This window comes from Phaethon aethereus, assembly GCF_964289735.1.
Source record: "Phaethon aethereus genome assembly, chromosome: 1".
Lineage (NCBI taxonomy): Eukaryota > Metazoa > Chordata > Aves > Phaethontiformes > Phaethontidae > Phaethon > Phaethon aethereus.
The window spans coordinates 155,661,057-155,681,163 of NC_138575.1; the positions used below are offsets into that span (position 1 = coordinate 155,661,057).

The window sequence follows — 20,107 nt, forward strand, 5'->3', positions numbered from 1 at the left end:
TCACGTGGCTTGGGGTAGTCTGGGTAGAAACCATCTAGGGCATTGCAAAGTGTGGATTTTACAAGGTCACACTGGAGCATCAAGGTGTGATGAATGTTTTGGATGGTGTTTTGTTTACCAGTTGCACCTGGGCTTCAGACTAATCTCTTTCAAAGGCAATGTTTGAGACTGTTTCTAAAATTAGACTGAGGATAAGAGAAAAATAGAAAAGAATGCTGGATTGTCAGGCCCTATTTCTCTCTTCTTGGAAACTGCATCCTCAGTTTTCATCTTGAAGTGGTTGCATTTCTTTTCCTTACCCGCCCCGGTGGCATTTCAGTTCAATGATCATTAGCTTTTGGGAAGAGGGGATCATGTGTGTTTGTGAGAGAGAATGTCTGAGCTTATAACAACGTTGGAGTCAGCAGCAACATTGGTCTGAAGATGGCTCTTTGGCAAAATCAAGTGTTTGTTGGCTCCCAGCTCAACTCCCCTTGCAGCGAAGGCACAGCTGAGGAGCTCTGGTGGAGGAACTCCAGCAAACCCCACTGCGCTGGTGTGAGGAGCTGCTCTCGCTGCCTTTCCACCCTGCATCCTGCATTGCTATGTCCTCCTCGCATTGGTTTTGGCAGCCACCTGGCCACCTGATGAGCTCCTTGGTTCTCTGAGGCAGGAGCAAGCTCACTCGCTAAAGAAAAGTGAGTAAACTTAGTGAGCTGAACTGATGTGGTGGAGGCTGAGGGATTCATACTGGTGTATGGTGGAAGCTGGTGTAAAGAAGGGTAAGGTGGCACCATCCCTTTAGAAGGAGGAGGAGGAGGAGAGCCACCTCTACTGAGTAAATCAGCCTTTTGACATCTCTCCCTGAGTTCATGCCTTTTCAGCTGAAGGGCAGGCATGTGTCTGTCCTGCCGGCTCAGCTGAAAGGGTGATCACTGGCAGAGGCAAACAAAGCATCTTTCAAATGGATTTGGGAAGATCTGCACATTGTTATTCACCACGTGCCTGCGTCTCTGGAGAGCCTGAGAACATTACATTCGTATGGGCTCAGACACCCTGTGAGCCTGCACTTCTGGAGACAGTTGATTTATAGCCATGTTACCAGTCTCTCAAGTCTAAAATCTCCCAGTCCAGCAGTCCCTAGACAAAATAATAGGGGAAATAATTTATAATGGGGTGGTGATTATTTCCTTCTCTTCAGCACTTAATTTATTACAGCTGAATCTTCTGAAAGTACTTGCTTCATGTGACTCTCTTGCTTAGCAATCTGCAGTTGTTCCGTATGTCAAACAGCATTTCATGGCTAATTTGGAAGGGTAGGTGCCATAAAAATTATCAGCCCATGCAGTTACACTTTTACCGGGTTAACTTCTGTTTAGAAGTCTGTTCAATTGCTTTTAATTTGAACTATCTAATGCAAAGGCAACTGGATGCATTTTACAAAGCTGGACTAACACAGGCATCTTGTTTATTTAATGAGTGCAACAGCGACTGAGCACTTGGTGTCTTTTTACATAGCACCTCCGCATTATCAGCAGCTGAGTGGCAGAATATTCATTTTTGTGAGCTGAGCAATGAATTCTCCTTTGTGCTTCCTGACAGTTTGCATTGAATCAGCAGAGGTACAGATGACTTGGTTACATCTGTTTTGATTTTTGAGTCTCATGAATTGATTTGTAAGAAGCAGAAGCTCTTTCATTATTACTTGCCAAGGTTTTGCAGCTGTGAATATTGGAACTTGAACAATACATAGCCCTTGCAGTCAGAGTCTCATGCTCTTCATGCATCACAGCTAGAAATCTCAGTGCTGAGTGAAAAATAAGTGGGGTAGCAGCAGTGATCTGGTGCTTGCCAATTTATGTAGTGTGGATGCTTAATGAGTTGCAGCATAAGTGTAGTGCAAACACTAGCTGTTGGGCTGTTTGGCTGGAACACCGAGTGAAGAAAGGAACTGGGCAGGCGAGCAGGGAAAGGATGCTGCTCAAGTATTTCCTTGCAATGCAAGGCATCTTCAGGGCATGCTTATGTCTGTACTGCGCAATGTAATAAGTGATAGCTTCATCTGAGCTTGAGGTTCCAAATAAGCCACTTTGGGTAGGAAAGCAGCAGTACAAATGTTGCTACCCTAGCAATCTCTGCAGGCCAATCTACCCAATGACATTAAGACACATGGAGCTCTGCATTCACGTGACTTTACAGCTTCTAGATGGTAGAGTTTCTGTACTCTTATTCAGTGTAGGTACTTTGAGACTGATAGAATTTTACTGTAATTTAATGTAGTTTCACTGATGCCAAAAAAACATCTCATGGTGGAAGTTGGTACTAACTGGAGCAGCAGTATTGAAGTTAGACCTTTGTTCATTAGCACTGTTTCTTTCCTAACAAGTTTTGGCACGCTAGTTTTCTAAGACTGTTATACAAAGAGGCAGTCTGATACCTGGACTAAAGAAAGGGACTGGAGCCCAGGAGACATCCCTAGGTCTGTTGCTGGGTCTTGCTGGAATAGGTTGTCCTAACTTCTCTGAGTTTCCATCAGTGACATGGAGGAGTGAGGTCTCATTAACTGTGTAGCCTGAGACTGCACTAGTTTTGGCTACTTACCCAATACTTACTTTGCAGTACTTACCCCAAACTTAAGTTGCAGTAAAATCAAATGGGAAAGCAGAGTAGAGGGAAAGGTGTAACCAGTGCATAAGTCCATGCCCTCCTGTTAGAATCAGTGGCCAAGATGGCACGTTGCACACAGAGAGGGATCTGGTAGCTCTCACATGTGCAGTCACCGTTATGTTTCCTTACTTCCCACTGGCAAATCACAGGCAAAAAGATGAGCTCAGTTCCAGTATGAGAAACCATGAGTCTGCAGTATTTGGGACAGTACAGCCCTCCACATGCTCAGGAGTTATGCTCTCCAGGCCTTGGGATAGCCAGTAGCTTGACTGGATGTCCAGAAGTCCTGGACAAATAGCCAGTTATTCTTCTTGTTGGACTAATAGTTTAAGTCAGTAAAACAAAATGTTTCTACGGAAACCTGGATGTATCTTAGCTCAAAGCGACACAGTATGGCCTCGACTCTGCTCCTGCAGAGTTTTACCCCTCAGACAGGGCAGCCTGGGAGGTTGAAGACAGCCTTGAGAGAATTGACTATAGTTGCCTTGGAAGCTGAAGTTTTTATTTATTTCAAGCCTCGAGTTAACCTCCTTGGCAAGTTGAAGTGGCCATTACCTTAGTGAGTGATTTACAGGCACGTTAAGGCCCTTTTACAATGCCAGAGCAGTCTTAAGGGAGCCTTAGACTAAGTGAAAATCTGATCTGTAAACCTCAGCTTTATCTTTCCTTAAGAATGGAGGGAAGACTGTTTCCCTGCGTTGCAGGGTACAGTGGTTCAGAGCGTGTTGAAATCCTCAGATGGACAGAACTCCTGAGTGTATAAAGTATTAGTTGTGTTACACATGATTCATCTCTCTCTATAGGTGTCAAAGTAATCTTGTTTTCTTCTCATTTGCACATGTGGTGCTCTTCTTCAGCAATGGAAAACCCAGATTTATGTACTTGAGTGTCTTCCCCCTCCTTAGTCCGTCTCCCAGCAGGTCATGAGAGCAAGTGCCCAGGGTTCAGCGTAAAATCCTGGTCTGAAGTGAGACAACATCTGGTTTTGTAGAGATACACTTGTCACTGCAGTGCCAATTTGCCAGCCAAAGTATGGGTTTAAGAACCTCAGTAATCTGTTCAACATTTCAGATAGCCATCAGATTTTAGGATAATTACTTCAACATTTATTCAGAGGCCTGGATGCTGATACCTTCTTCCTTAAAATATTTTTCAAAACAATTTTAATTATTTTAGAACTTGGACTTTGTACCTCTTACAGATGACTTTTAGAAATGTATTTCTTCAGCTGTTCTGCCGTTTGCTTTGTTTTGCTGTGTTTTGTGGTCTAACACGCTGCCTGGGATTTGGGTTACTAGCAAACTTTGTTTCAGCACTTCAAGGAAAAACTTATTGTTTACTTCAGAAAGAACCTTTTTACTGATTTTTTTTTTTTTTTTCTTTTGGTGGGAAGAAGGAGAGGAGAGGCAGCCGGACAGGTTTTCTTGGCAGGAAATATTAATAAATGAATGTTATTTTGATTTCACTGTCTCATGCTCTTATCATCTCAGTTATAGTTTTCTCCCCTCCTTCCTCCTTGGCCCTGCTTTTCTTACCCATCAGTCACCTTTCTTCTCCTTTGTCTCTTCACCTTCTTAACAAAATCCCAGCCAAGGAGCTAAAAAGCAACATCACCAAAGGAGCTATAAAGCAACATCAACCCAGTAACTCCACAAATCTTCCAGTTCCCCTTATCTTCCAAAACTGTAACTCGCCCATGTCTATGGGTCATTTGTGATTTCCTCTGCCTACATATCATAACCTTTTCTTTGCAAGATGCCTGTTTTACCTACTTGAAGAGTGAGCTCTCCAAGATTCAGATCTTCTTCTCTTCTGTGCTCAGTCCTCAACTGACCCCTGCAAGTTACCAGCATATTGCTGGAAATCTTTGTCCTGAGCAAAGAAGAGAAAAGTTTCTTATTATTCACTATGCTAAAATACAAATTTGTTGTTTGTTACTTACAAATAGCAATCTCATCTCTCACTGTTTTGCTGAAAATACTTAAATCTTCGTGTAGCTTCCTTTTGAACCTTGCTGATATTACGTCCGTGGTATCCTTTGAAAATTGGTCTGTGTTTTGAGTTTCTAAAACAGCTGCCATGTTTTTTAGCTGTTGTCCAAACTTGTATACCTTTTCCTTTTTGCAGTTGCTCACTAGTGTTTTATTTATCCAATATTCCCACATTTTTTTACAATATGAAGTGTTTCTCCTTGTTTCACACCACACTTTGAAAGGACAACTCTAGTTCTTTCCTACGTGGAACGTTGGGCTTTTGATTTGCTTGATTTGCTATTTTCAGACTTTGACATGCATAATTTATTTTCCCTCTCCCCTATGTGTAGATTTTGCAGCCTTTTTTCAGATGGCGTTCCTTTTGGTTTCACTGGGACTCCCAAGTATAGTGAATGTGTATTAGCTGCAATATTAATCTAGAGTGTGCATGGACTTTCTGCCTCTAGATTTATCTGATTTATATACATTTGGGATTGTAGGGAGAGGGACAGCACAAAAAACACAGATGTCCCATGCAGCATTAAAGAACAAGCTAAAGAATGGCACATACAATCTGTATCTTCAGCTTCTTGCGAAGATCCTGTATCTCGATGCACCCAGGCTCTGAACAACCCTGAAACTCAAGAATAAGTGACAAGCTTGGTCTTCAAAATCTGCTGTTGTGAATAATACACAAGAAGGGTGTTATTTGCCATTCATGCAGTAGTGACTGAATAGTGATATTTGCAGTTTTTGGGAGTTTAATTGCTGATTTGGGGTTAGATTTCTATCAGGGTTTAGTGGTATCTCTATAGGAATGCAGGTAAGTCATCTTAGAGGGAAAGTGGCCTTCCTGATCACAGGTATATAAACATGCTATGAACAGTGCTATCTAGGGAGACATAAAAAAGGCTTCATTGACATTCAAAGACTGCTTTTCTATTATGCCATCTTCAGACTTTTCCAACCAAATTGCTTTGTTTATAATAATCCTTCTTTCAAACATCAGCATGAAATGTTTGCTGTCACACGTAACTTCTTACCACCTAACAAGTTTCTTGAACACAGAAACGGGATATGTGTGTTGTTTGAAGACGCAGCTTCAGCTGTGCAGTTGCTAATGAGTTTTCTTCTTCCACAGGGAGAAAGAGGCTTACCTGGACTACAGGGTGTGATTGGGTTTCCTGGAATGCAAGGACCTGAAGGTCCTCCTGGGCCACCAGGGCTTAAGGTAAGAAATTAAGCTTTAATATTTAAAACACTCAGAATTCCCTAAATTGTTGTCCCTAGGAAAGACAAAGCTATCTCTTTTCCTTTTCAGGGTGATACTGGAGAACCAGGACTGCCAGGAACAAAGGGAACAAGAGTGAGTTCTGACTTACTTTTTGCAATTCTGATGTCTGTGGGTTTATATGTCTTTAACTCTCCATGGCTGCCTTCAAGTGCAAGACGGGGTTAGTCTCTTCTTTGAGTTAATCAATGTGCTGCACAATAATTTCAAAATTCTTGCTTTTGCCTTTGAAGTTCTTTCTGCATTGCTCAGTCAGTGCCTTTGTCCATTTGCATTTTCACCTGGAACTTACCACTGCATCAACAGCAGTGGTTTTAATATGTCTTTGATATCTTTCTGACATATCAAGAGGCTTTTTTCCAGCTTGAATATGAACAAACCTTGTTACCTCATGCAAAATTCTCCTTTATGTTTGCCGTGTAACACCCTTGAAGCACTCCAGCAGAGAAGCTGACACACTCGTGAGCACATACATGTTAAAAATGTGCACAGGGTACAGAGCCAAATTAAAGCCAGGGACAGAATTTTCTTGACTTTGCTAGAAGAGGCTCTGGTGTCATTTCTGTTATATAACACTTAATTTAGAACATTATGTTAGCCAGGACCATGCCTTTTGGGGTTTTGCGAGGTGCCAAGTTCATTCTGAGCATTTTCACATTTTCTAATGTAATGATGAAAGAGAATTTGGATGACTTGACTAATAATGATGGATACGTTTTCAGCTATACTCTCTTTTCCACAGATTTTCAGAATGTCATCTCAGTTTTGTTCTCCATTTGCCTGCAGTTGCTGCAGCACAAAGAATTTACTGAATCAACTGCAGTTTTTGAGCTTTTACAGAGGGGATTTTCTGCTCGATCAAGAAATCTTTATGTCAGTCTATGAAATTTCGTGATACCCTGGGGTATCCTGAGTGTTAATGTGAATTGGCATCTCCTGGCAGATGTGTTTGTGTGCTACAGTACAAGGAGACTGAACTTTAGCAATTATAAAGTTTTGGAGATGCAAATATACTATCTGAGCACAGGATTCCCATACATCTTTTCTGCTTCACAATACATGTACTAGGAAATACTGCATGAATAAATAAGCTGGTGTCATGGTTTACACCCAGTCAGCAACTAAGCACCACGCAGCCACTTGCTCACTCCCCCCATGGTGGAATGGGAGAGAAAATAGGAAGGGTAAAAGGGAGAAAATTCATGGGTTGAGATAAAGACAGTTTAATAGGTAAAGCAAAAGCCACACACACAAGCAAAGCAAAACAAGGAGTTAATTCACCACTTCTCATCGGTGTTGTCCCAAATATGGGTTCTTTCACCCTCAGCTTCATTCCTCATATACTTTCAACATCAGCAGGCAGGTGTTCAGCCATCTCCAGGAAAGCAGGGCTCCATCACGCATATTGGTTACCTGGCAAGGCAAATGCCATAACTCTGAACATCCCCCCCTTCCTTCTTCTTCCCCCAACTTTATGTGCTGAGCATGATGTCGTGTGGTATGGAGTATCCCTTTGGTCAGCTGGGGTCAGCTGTCCCAGCTGTGTCCCCTCCCAACTTCTTGTGCACCCCCAGCCTTCTCTCTGGTGGGGTGGTGTGAGGAGCAGAAGAGGCCTTGACTCTGTGTAAGCACTGCTCAGCCATCACAAAAACATCCCTGTATTATCAACACTGTTTTCAGCACAAATCCAAAACATAGCCCCATACTATGAAGAAAATTAACTCTATCCCAGCCAAAACCAGCACAGTTGGTAGGATGAAAATGATGTGCCAAGTCAAACTCCTGATTTGCTACACTGGAAGGCTGTTCAAGGATAAAGAGTTATCTCAACCTGATAGGTTTTTTGATAATAAGGATGAATTGATACACTGATGTAGAGTATGAAAGATAGAGAAGCATCTTTACACTGTGTTAACATCCTCTTCTGCTATGATGAGGTACCTACATTAAATTTCATTTTGAGAACAACAGTTGTGAGAAGACAGCACCTCTGCATTCCTTTTTTCCTGTGCACAAGGCTCTGGTCCAGTTCCTGTTGAAGGAAATCCATATTGCTGCTTAAGAAATTAAAGGAATAAAAAAAGTTGATTTCAGTTATGGATTACTAAGCCGCCATGTTTGAGAGGTTTTGAAGATTAGAGCTATTTTGTCAAGGAAGTTTAAAAGAAACTGTTACCTGTTTTTTGACTATCACCACTGGAGATGCGACTTGGGCTGCAGCTTGTTGTTGCGGTTGTGTGGGTTTGTCATTTCAGTTTATGTTTTTGTCAATTGTAGGGCCCCCCAGGAGCATCAGGCTTTCCAGGAAACCCAGGCCTTCCTGTACGTATGAAGTATATGTATTTTTACAAAGATCATCAATGTTTTAATCGTGACATCTGACCTGGATTATTGCTAATATTGCTAATTTCTTTACTTTCTTTTCATATAGGGCATTCCTGGACAAGACGGCCCTCCTGGTCCACCTGGCATTCCAGGATGTAATGGCACAAAGGTGACATTTACATACGTTTATAACAGCATCTCTGTGTTGAAATAAAAACATACCTCAAGCGTATGTTCCCTAACCAATTTCTCTGTTCCCCTCAGGGTGAAAGAGGTCCAGTAGGTCCCCCAGGTTTACCAGGACTGACTGGGAGCATAGTAAGTAGATTCTTTCATGCTTGATTCACTTGTTTCAACCCTGATTCTTGAAATGCAAATATAACTATATGAAATTATATGGAGTATAAGATGTAAAATATACAATACTGAGGAAAAATAACATGAAATATGTCTTTTTCCACAGGGACCCCCAGGACCTCCTGGAATGAAGGTACATTTTACTCTTAAGTGTGTTGATATCCTGCTTCTAACAATAAGAACTCTATGCCTTCTAAGACTGGCAGTCCTTATGTAAGGACTGAATGTTTCACTTTGTACTGTTCTGCAGTCTCAATAAATAAAGACAGTGGGGCAGCCTCCAGTTAATAACAATTAAACTTACGTGTTGTTCCATGCAGGTCTTAAAGTGTAAGTATTACATGGATTACAACAGAAAAAAATAATACATATCATTAATTGTATATAAGTAGTATGGTGGCCACCCAGCTGTGCATAAACATATAGATAGATTTTATGGTTCAAACATTTGTTTTGATATTGATGTTTCATTTATCTAAATAGTTTCAAATAGATAATGTTTGTGGAAGAATGTCATATAGCTCATAATGCGAGAAGCATCCAACACATACTAAACAGTTTGCATAAAGAAAAAAAATTAAACTAACTAGGTATCTGTGTGCACTTTGTGAGCTGGAGAATGAAATATTGAATTTCAACAGAGAGCTTTTGCTCTTTAAAATGAACAGATATAATTTGGAACTGTAAGCTAAATGTAAGTCTAAATGTAATCTCAGATTTGTAATGACATGACTACCTGAAATTTTAAAATGCCCCTTTCTCTTTCTCTCACATGGGAAGAACTGACTTAGTCTATAAACACTGAAGTACTTGAATGTTTCTTTCCTAGGCATGTATGCATAGGAACGCAACTCCTGAAATAAAATCACTTAAAATATTGCAACTTTGTACAAAAATGTAGGAAAAATGGGATCTTTTGCTATCAAAAAGAGAGACATAAAGAAGTGGATAACAATCCAAATAGTTTTCTAAAGTAAGACAAAGTGGATTCCTTTTTTGAAGAAAAAGGATGCCATAAATGGCTTTTATGTCAAAATTAGGTATAAGACTGAAGATCTCAGCCTGGAAAAGAGATTGTGAAGTTATCACTTCTCTCAGCAGCCAGGTCAGGTGCTTCAACTGTGTGGTGACACTGTAGTAGTGATAGATTTGGTGGGAAAATCTTTTTGATTACCCATTACAGTATAGGAAATTAGAGTATGAAGGAAGATTTGGTACTGGAATCTCTTCAGGTAGCTTGAAAAGGACATTTGGCAATTAAGGTCTTAACTTTTAATTTGTCTTGTTATGTTTCATCTGAATTAAAAGTAAGGTGACTTTTTTAAAGTCAGCTTTCCAAATGGTTCTGAACTTTGCATAGCTCCAACTTTCCTCTCATCTCAGTATTAGCGTTTTTGAATGTATTTGAATGGATGTTAAAGTATTACTCTTTTTCTTTTCTTATTATAGGGAGACCCAGGTGAAGTGATTGGTCTTTTACCTCCTAGTGTGCTAAAAGGTGATAAAGGCTTTCCTGGCCAACCTGGACTACCTGTAAGTCTAAATGATGTTGCAGTAGCAGTGAGCTTCAATTAAAATTATATCAGTGTCTTGAAATTACCAAATAAGTAAACTTTTTAATTGTGCCATTTTAATTTTTCTTAGGGTCCACCTGGAACACCAGGGTTTCAGGGACCAATGGGGCCACAGGGGCCTCCAGGAGAGCCAGTAAGTTTCCTCTCATGGTGATTCGCACTTTATTTATAGAGCTTTATTATAGGAAAATTCTACAAGGTGTGTATAGCTGGTGTTTGTTGGGATTTGGGGAAGATAACTGGTGGTTCCAGTTATCTTCATGTCTAGTCTCCTGGACTCTACCATGACAGGAATGACTAGGTAACAGGTTTTCAATAGCAGCTGCTCCTACAGTCATCTCTTCTTGCAGCTTTGGAGGCTATTTTTGTGTGGGATGGGTTTTAAGAGTTATTCCTCCTTTTCTCTCTTCCCCCACTTAACCTACAGAACATAAACCACAAACCTAGCAGCCAGATCTAAATCAAAATGTTCACTGAGGTTGTTCTTATGGGCAGCCACAGTAAGTAGTACTGTGGAAATCAGGATATCAACTGTCTGTTATTATGGTAATTGCCAAATGCTGAAAGGCATTTCGGCTATTTGAAGTTTTGACAGGCCTAACAGATACCTAATATCTTCTCTTCCTGTACTGGATGCAGGTAACACTAGCAGGGATCAGTTATTTCCTTCTGGTAAAAGTCCACTCACTGTTTCTGGCTATTAAAGTGAGCTGTGTGAGATTTCTTACCTTTCTGAAGAAAACTGAACGTGATGTAAAGGAAAATGGTAGTACAGTTTAGTCAGCATTTGCACTTGCTGATGTGAAAAATAACAATTCTAATGAAAGAAAGGTGAGGATTAATATTTAACATGCAAAACTAAAAAAAAAAACAAAAAAACCCCCCAGCCATAAAGTTATTTTACAGTGCGGTACCATAAACTTTTTTTTGATTGTCTCTTGTCTAGATGCTGATTAGATTCAACACTCTTAACTGCCAAACAAGGTCTGATGAGATATCTTAGACAGATTCTGTTTGTTTTTATTATTTATTCTGTTGTGAGTTATGGACAGTATCAGAAAAAGACTTTACATCTTGATTTAATGGATTTACATTTTTACCATCTTTATAGAATAAGGCATTATTCTAACCAGTGTACTAAAATGGTACTGTCTTGTAGGGTCCCCCAGGGCCACCAGGTCTCCCAGGCGACAAGGTAAGACTTTATTATATAGAGTAAGCCTATTTGTTTATTTATTTGTCACACCAGTTCTCCAAAAAGCTGGAAACGAATGGTCCTAAAGGAGTGAGTTTTTTACGCTTTGGGATCTGTTTTTATGTCTTAATGGATATCACAAAGAGAGATTTTGAATGCATTTTTTAGGTTTTTATCAAATTTGTTTGGATCTGTTATCTCATTTGAACAAATCAGTAGTAATTACAACATTTTGTCACTATTTGAACTCATCTAAAAATGTCAAATTTTTGAGTAAAATGTTGGAAAAAAGAGCATACTGACAATAAAATTATCTGATAAATTTCATTCTCTATATTTTCTTCTACTAGTTGATGACTTAAGAAAACAGCAGGGAGGGTTAGGACATTATTATTTATTTGTTTCACATGTGCATTTAAAAGGCATATCCTGGTTTTTATATCCTGTCTTAGCTTTTGCTGTGTACATAATACCTTCATATATGTGTATGTATACATGTGTGCACTGCTGATAAAAATTGACTAAGTGTGTGTAATTCTTATTGTCAGGGCTACATGGGCTTGGGCTTTCAGGGTCCCAAAGGTGAAAAGGTAAGTCTCTTTTGAAAATTCTGGAGAACAACTGTCAGAAATACTCTTGATACTTTGTTTTAAATAAATAAAATGTTGGAATCAATCTATGGAGTAAATTAGCATTGTAATTTTTGGAAGACTTGATTAAATCTGTAACTTACACCTAAATGAACAAGAGTCATGAACAGTTACAGACTTTGTTCATGATGATGTTATATCTGACATTAATTTAGGTCATTATCCTGTTTTCCAGCTGTGAGTAGTACCAACTATTTTAGTTTGCAGTAGGCAGATCTGGAAACATTTACTCTGTGTATTAGGACTCATCATGAGATTTATTTGAAATCAGTTTAGTTCTGAGGGATGAGATTTAATGTGCTGTCCAGAATTATCAGAATTAATTGTGGTAGCACTCTTCAGAGCCTGTCTGCCTTAGTTTGGATTCGTAGCATATAGTTTTGAAGCAGATCTTTCAGTTGTCCCCTTTTACTGTGTTTTGACTCAACCAAGAGCAGTTTTCAGAGCACACAGACTGTTTTACTTTTGAACGAAACTAAGCCAAAAGATGTGCTCCAGGATCCCATTTATGCTCATAACCAGCCTCAGATGGGAGGTAAAACATCTTAGGTTTAATGTGTTACCTCTGCCACTGAGAGGCCTAGGCTAAAGGGCCATATATTTCATTTTCAGGAGCCAAGAAATGCATGTGGTCATGGGTTATATGGTAAATTGATAGTGTGTCTGAGCGCTTCTCCAGAAGCTTCTCAAGAGTGTCATTGACAGAAGCCTTTTGGAGTATAAGTAAATTATGTTACTTAGGTGGTGTGTTTTTTATCCACCAGCTTATTTATTTTGAGCCACACTATTCCTTATGGTTAGAATTTTTTGCTGTATGACACATTGGTGAGATTACCTTGTTATCATAACACTTCTTGAAAAATGTTGTCCATAAAAGTATGCGGAGATTTCCTGGACTCTTCAGGTTTGTCTTCAGCAAAAAATAAATGCTATTGCTATGCATTACTGCTTAACAGAAGTGTGTCAAGCCTTTTTGGAGGTGTTTTACAGTAAAAGATAGTGCTTTTGCATTATATAAGGAGATGAGGTTCTGACCCTGCTATGGACAAATACATACTAAAAAAGTATAATCCACAGTTACCATCTTCAAGTTGGCCTTTATGGACAGTTGTAAAACTGATGGAACACTATAAGCTTGACTAACATTTTCCTTCAGTCATTGACTTTCAGCACCTGACCTCTTTCATCCTAACAGAGGCACTAAAAAGCTTTTGTACTATTATAATAATTAATTGGATATGTTCCTGATACTCGTTATTAATCAATCTTTACCTTAAAAGGAGATACAGAGATCTTTCTTCAGGGCAGTCTCTATCTGTCACCCATTATACAGTTGTGTCTCCTATAACTGCATATGTAACCCTTTCTCTGACTGATTTTGCTGAACTAAGAATTTAAAAAAACACATTTAGCTATATTTTTAAAAGCGAGTGGTAGTTCTCTTTAATGTTACTGGTCTTAGTTCTTAATGTCAGTACTGTTTTCAATGGACTATCCTGGCTTTGGTGTTGACAGGGAGAACAAGGAGTAAGGGGGCCCCCAGGCCCCCCAGGCCCAGCACCACATATGAAAGAAAAAGGGAGTGAAATCATAAGGGGAGAAAAGGTGAGACCTTAAACAATTAATCTTGTTGTACTCTTCATTAAAATGCGATCATTAGGAATTGACAAACAAAAGTAAAATAGGAAAAAGAAAATATTAAGTCACCTACGGCAAACTTTTCAAAAATTTCTCCCTGTTTTACTTCATGAATGAATTTTGATTGTCTTTCTAGAAGTTGCTCTGAAAAAATATATATAAAATGATAAATGCATAACTAATTGCATAAATAAGCAATGCATACAGCAGAGGACTTTCTGAGGAAGAAGGATTGATCAGCATAGTCCTGTAAACACCAAATATTCTAAAAACTTTAATTAAGTAGCTTATACTGGACTTTTCATTTACAGAATCACATTAATGGAATCTGAATGCTAATGAATTTTTCAATTACTGAATTAGGCAGTCTAAGCAATATACACTACCATTATAAACTAGCTTAATGGATTCACATTTTGTGTTTGTCTAACTTCTTCTTGCACATCATACTATTAGGCATAGTTTTTGAACCGGAGAACAGGGTTAAATGTGCTTTTTCTGACATGAAGATTAAATGATTTACAACGTAAATGAATAATGGTTAAGATTTTGCATAATAATCTACTTTTTTTTTATAATTTCATTAGGGTGATCCAGGTGAAAAGGGTCAACAGGGAGCCCCAGTGAGTATTGTGTAGAATTTTTTAAAATTGCTATGAAATTTGTGAAGAATATAATAATGGCCCTGAATATCTTTATAGCTATTTGATACAAGCAAATTTACTTTAGAATTTGGCAGTATTATTAATCTGGTGTGTATTTTCCAGGGATTGCCGGGTTCAGGTTTCAAAGGAGAAAAGGGTGAACCTGGGAAGCCTGGTCCACGTGTAAGTATGCTCAATTTTATCAATCCCATAATTACAGTCATTGCATTGTTTCCATAAACTAATTAAACTTAGTAACCATGAGTGAACCAGCAAATTTGGTGTATTTCAAACAAGCAAGTTTTGCGGTAGGACGGGTGTAGAAGTCAAGATAGTAATAACATACGGTACTGTTAGTATGTAACATGCTTTCAGATAACTAAAGACACCTAACAGTAGCTTGCAGCACTGAAGGCAAAGGTGAGAATCCCATTGATCCACACTGAAGCAAGATTAAGTCATTCCAGAACACAAGGAAAAGCAAAGCAAAACAAATCACTGTGTAGGAATGACTTTAGCTAAATGGAACGTGTTGAATTTATTTCAAATACTCTTATGTGCAATCTAATCTACAAAATAAGCCTGTGTTTCTTAAAGGTACTATTTCTTACAAAGAAGAGGAACAGAGGAAAAAATTTGGATAACTGAGTTACGTTCTCTTGCTGGTTTCTAGCCTGACTGTAGATGCCTGAGGCCATAAAATCTTGTTACGTTTGCCTAGTCAGACCTGTATCATAGTCCCATCCATACAACTTCTGCATGAGTCATGCTATATCTTTCATAGCTGAGCTGGTAGCAAACCCATACGTCTTCTACATGAAAATGTGTCTAGTGCTGTTTCTCAAATTGTGGATCTTCATAAACTGTTAGAAAGCAACCAAGCACATCTATAGGCATTGAATTGTACTTCAGTTTGAAAAAGAGAAAATCTCCCTCTCTAATATATTTCAAGGTCAAATGTTCTGTCATCCATTCAGTAAAGATATGCGATGGGATTATCCTTGCTATCATGTATGTGTTTTTACTCATACAGTAAATGAGTTCTTGAAAGCTGGAAGGATGGAGAAATGTTGGCCTAGAACTTGTTGAGGAAACCAGAGCATCTTTGAATTGTTCAAAAATACGGCTTTCAGTTTCTGCAGAGTTCCCTGAACAAAGTTTCTAGGCTATTTTATGCATAATTGTTGCTGTTGAAGGAAATCACAGCTACTTCTGAAGTTAAGATAAGGCTTGAAAGATGAACAGATGTTAAGCTCTGATATTCTAGTTTCATGGAATGAAACTGTATGATGAATTCCAATCACAGTACACATTTGAAGACTCTCCTGACTTTACAGATGATATTTTTAATTAATAATTAAAAATTACCCGTAACCTTTCTTTATAAAATACCATAGCTACACACTTCAGTGGTGGTGGCCTGCTTATGTTCGTTGTATCATTTTTATCCTTTCATTGCATTGTTTTACATGGAATTTTTTGACATAAAACTTATGGGATCATTTTTTAGACTGGATTGCATGCACTCATTAAGTATATAGATTTTCTTGGTTTTATGGGACATATTCATATTGCTTATGGTACACATACAATCTAAGCACTGTGACACCAACTAAAAGTCAGCCTCCAGTGGATTAGGCTGCAAGCCTTGGTGCCAGTCCCTTCCTAGTCCATTAGGAAGAGGAAGGGAATGATGAAAAGTAGGTTAGTCCATCTAGATCATTTATCTCGTACCTGTTGATTACCTCAAGGGAATCTACACAGTGGTCTAATGGTGAATCATTTTGCCCTGGAGGAGGGAGTCTTGGATTCTAGGTTATCATCTGCCTTGTGATTTGAAGTTACAGCTTTCAATTTAGAGGCAGTGTTTTATACCACTAGATTTCCTCGTGATCTGATACGGGGCCACTCTCCACGCCTTCTGCTGAAGCTGAGCCACTGAATGTCTATGAATTAAGTTTTTGTGAGGCTGGAGAGTATATATATGGAAAGGAATTGCTATGAATGAGAGTTTCTGGGTCTGATTCCAGTTTCCTATTCTGTTGATATATTTTGTCTTGAAGCCTCCTTGACTGGGAAATCCGTATGTTATTCCTGGATCTGGGAACAGATTTGCAGGATTTTATTTAATTCTGCAGTTTGTAGGATGTTGAGTAACATAAGCAGTAGGCAGTTACAATTTGCCTGCTTTGTATGCTCTGCGCTGTTAGCTGTGTTAGCATGCTTCTGTTAATGCATAGCAATAGTGATTGTTTTGTTCTAGTATTTCACCTACTGTATTTAGAAATTGCATGTATATGGCCATCTTTTTAAGCAGAATGGAACTTGGTGTTTTACAGGGAAAACCTGGAAAAGATGGTGAACCAGGACCAAAAGGAGAACCCGTATGTATTTTGCTGAATTTCCAGTACTGTTTCTTACATTCAAAACTGTCTGTGCATTCAACTGTCTGTGTATTATAAATGGTTGAAATTTGCTATTATAAATGGTTGAAAATTCAGTTTCTTCTGAGTTGTTTACTTAAGGTTGTTGCTTTTCATGAATTAGTGACTGATTTGAAAATTTAAAACTTTGATGCTGCCAGAGCTAAGATGCAACTATATTCGTCTTGTCTGGTTTTGCTGTCTTCTACGCACAGGGTTTGCCTGGTGGGTTTGGGATTCCAGGACGACCTGGGGAGCCTGGTGTGAAGGTGTGTAGTAGCAGCCTTTGCTTCCCGTCACACAGAATGAGGAGTTAAGAGGTTGTATGGTGTGTTCATAGATGTGCATTAAAACATAAATGTACATAAAGCAATATTAAATGAATGTTACTGATTTGTAAAGTCATCACTCAAAGACTAGTAAAAGTCAGAATTAAGGTAGCTTATGTATCCCTGGTTTAGATCTCTTATACGAATTGATTAATGCAGGCTTTATTTTCACACGCTCTTTGCCCAGCCAGCATATGCACAAATGTACTTTCCTAAATATCCCAGTTTCTCTTTACATAGTGTAAAGCAGTACAGGCCTGCAAACTAGCTACTTACTGCTTATTATAATGGTTCAGGTACATAACATTTGGAAGTTGCATGAATCTGTATTGAAGTGTTCATTTGATATGGAAATACTATTTTGTGGGGAAGAAAATCTGAACTGGACTTTAAATTATATTTTGATTTAGGGTGACAAAGGTGAACAAGGTTTTCCAGGACCTCCAGGAAGAGTAAGTAAAACAATTTTTTTTTTTTTAAACTTAAATGAAAATATAAATTTTGTGAAAGTCAAAATGCTCAAACAATGAGGAAAAAAAGAAAAACTGTGCATGTTCTGATCTCATTCTAATCAATCATGTCCGTATTTTTTCTTAATGGAAACAAAAGTTGGATACAGTTCTTTTAAGTATGTTTGAAATTTGGGAAAGGAGCTCTCAAAGAATATAAATTTCAAATGTTTTGGACTAAGAAAATGATAGGAATTGTTAAACAACACAAAGTATCCAAAATTCAAAAGAGTAGATGTCAGCTTTGCAGTCTATAATTTTTTTAACACTTCAAATAAAAAATGGAATTAGTCGGCAACAAATAGATCATTGATAGTGCTGCTTCCCCAACATGGGGGAAAATTCCCAACATCTGCTAATTTGGTTTTACAAATGGTGCATACTTCCTAAGTATTTTATTTCAAATGTTAGTATCCTATATGTCAGGTTCAGATACATGTTAGCAGAAATTGCTAGAACAGAATATTTTAAAGGTAATACAAACCTAATAGGTCAGTGCTTAGACCATGATGATGTTTTTTGGTATCATTCTTGTTCAGAAAAGTGCTATAAAGCTCTCCACTTAATCCTACTGTTGATATGAAGGAATTTTGATAGAAAAGGAAATACTTATTTTCTCTGGTAATTCCTTACCAGCTACAACCCTCTCACAGCAGTTGTTAAGTATCACTGAAATTGCAAGTATAACCAAAGCTGCTCAAAATTGTTTTCACAAAACAAAATGTCCTCTGTACTATCAGGTCAGGATGGGGGAGACACACTTGAGGGCACATTCTATGTTTCTGGTGTCCTAGTCTTTGTCCTGTGATTCAGGTTATAGATCCTGGACCAGTAGATAGCTTTGGTGAAAAAGGAGAGCCTGGAGTTTCAGGTTTGCCTGGACTGAAGGGTCAAAAGGGTGAAAAAGGTATGTATTTTGTCTTGTCTTTTTGATGGAGTTATGTTTTTAGTTTTCTTATTAAAGGAAATTAAATTGCACTGTCTGTGAGGTCAGGAGCTCTATATGACAGTGAAATGTCCAGTTATTTAATTGCTTTCAGGTTATTACATTTTGTTGTAGATTGTAGGATGCTTCTTCTCATCATAATAAGACTGCCTTTCAGTTATAGATTGGAAAAACATCAACGGGGATCTGTCTTTATGGCAGTTAAATAATCCAGTGAGATTATTTAAGAAAGATGGAAATCAACACAAGCCTAAGAAGGATAATAATGCAGAGAATCTTGAGACTCCTTTAAAAAAGTCAGTAGCTAAATTTTAATCATAAAATTGGCTTGCATAATTTACAAAATTCTTCAGTAAACGGGGAAAATCAAGCATTCCCTTTCCCATTTTTCCCATTATGGACCACATTCCCTTTCCCATTTTTCCCATTATAGACCTTACCTATTGAAGAAAGATCATTGGAGAAGATGACACACAGCAGGGCCTTTTCTGTAAATATATTGTTTGCAGATATCTATAGAGTATTTAACTTAACATTTGATTCAGGACATACTAGCTTGTAATGTGTATTAAATAATATGTGCTAAACGTTCACTGACATTGCCATTGGTGACTTCACTGCCTAATTGAATACCTCTCTTCCTAAAGGTTTCCCTGGTATACAAGGAATCCCAGGACCTCCAGGTATGCATTTATGGTCACGGATTTTGTTCACATTTTTCCTGTGTTCTTCTTGGGTGAAGAGTCCTGAGAGATGTTCTCCTTAGCTGCTGCCAGTTAATGCCTGACTTACAGAACACCCAGGCAATGGCTTCTCCAGGAGTCTAATCATCCCCCTAGACCCTTCCTGTAGATCGCTTTTCTCGTATCTCTGATGTGATCCAGCCTTGCTCTTTGTGTGTCTGATAACTTTCTGCTTAAACTGCAGAAGTAGTGTGCACAGGTTGTCAGAGATAGCCCAGAGAGTATGGTTCCGTTGGGCAAGAAGAGATGTAAAATGTGAATATATGCGTGGGTATGTGCATATGTAGTTATGTATGGATACTCATATGTAGGTAGTTTGTTTTGCTCTCACTTGAGCTCTGTATGTGTTTGCGTAAATACAATAAAATAAGGTTTGTAGGGAGACATAATAACGTTTATTGGATCAAAGTCATTCCTGAAGGCGTCCTGCTTTTATTTTACTAGGTCACTTGATCTAATAGAAATTATTTCTTTTGCCTGCAAATGTTGCCTTTTTCATAGTCTTAACACCTTCACATCCATAACAGCACTGCTATTATGTATATATGTACATGTGCATGAACTAAACCATAATATTTGCTTTTTAAAAATTAAGCAAATAGTCTGTGGAAACCTGACTCTAGCACATCCTGCAGTGATACTACTATCACCTCCTTTGCTCTCATTTTCTCTCTTGACAGTGAGCTAAATATGAAATTAATGTGAGCTGGAGTCAGATAGTTTCCAGGAAATTTTTCACAGTTTAGGGAGGAGATACTATATACTGCAGGCTGTAATAGTCCCTAAAGAATTCTGTGTGACAAGACAAGAAAAATAGTAGCTCTTAGTTTGTCATTACCTTACAGAAATTGAGATTTGTGTGAC

General features: G+C 38.4%; 1 protein-coding gene across 1 annotated transcript in view; it reads left to right on the plus strand.

The window, feature by feature from the left end:
• Positions 1–20,107, plus strand: part of COL4A1 (collagen type IV alpha 1 chain) — a gene marked incomplete at its 3' end in the record, with an annotated part of 132,515 nt that overhangs the window by 69,055 nt on the left and 43,353 nt on the right. The window contains exons 3-20 of the mRNA XM_082013542.1: positions 5,761–5,850; positions 5,941–5,985; positions 8,188–8,232; positions 8,342–8,404; positions 8,500–8,553; positions 8,699–8,725; positions 10,042–10,125; positions 10,237–10,299; positions 11,326–11,361; positions 11,910–11,951; positions 13,527–13,616; positions 14,237–14,272; positions 14,417–14,476; positions 16,633–16,677; positions 16,932–16,985; positions 17,456–17,497; positions 18,368–18,461; positions 19,148–19,183. Of these exons, the coding sequence (XP_081869668.1) occupies positions 5,761–5,850; positions 5,941–5,985; positions 8,188–8,232; positions 8,342–8,404; positions 8,500–8,553; positions 8,699–8,725; positions 10,042–10,125; positions 10,237–10,299; positions 11,326–11,361; positions 11,910–11,951; positions 13,527–13,616; positions 14,237–14,272; positions 14,417–14,476; positions 16,633–16,677; positions 16,932–16,985; positions 17,456–17,497; positions 18,368–18,461; positions 19,148–19,183 (1,006 nt within the window). The remainder of the gene's footprint in view (positions 1–5,760; positions 5,851–5,940; positions 5,986–8,187; positions 8,233–8,341; positions 8,405–8,499; positions 8,554–8,698; positions 8,726–10,041; positions 10,126–10,236; positions 10,300–11,325; positions 11,362–11,909; positions 11,952–13,526; positions 13,617–14,236; positions 14,273–14,416; positions 14,477–16,632; positions 16,678–16,931; positions 16,986–17,455; positions 17,498–18,367; positions 18,462–19,147; positions 19,184–20,107) is intronic.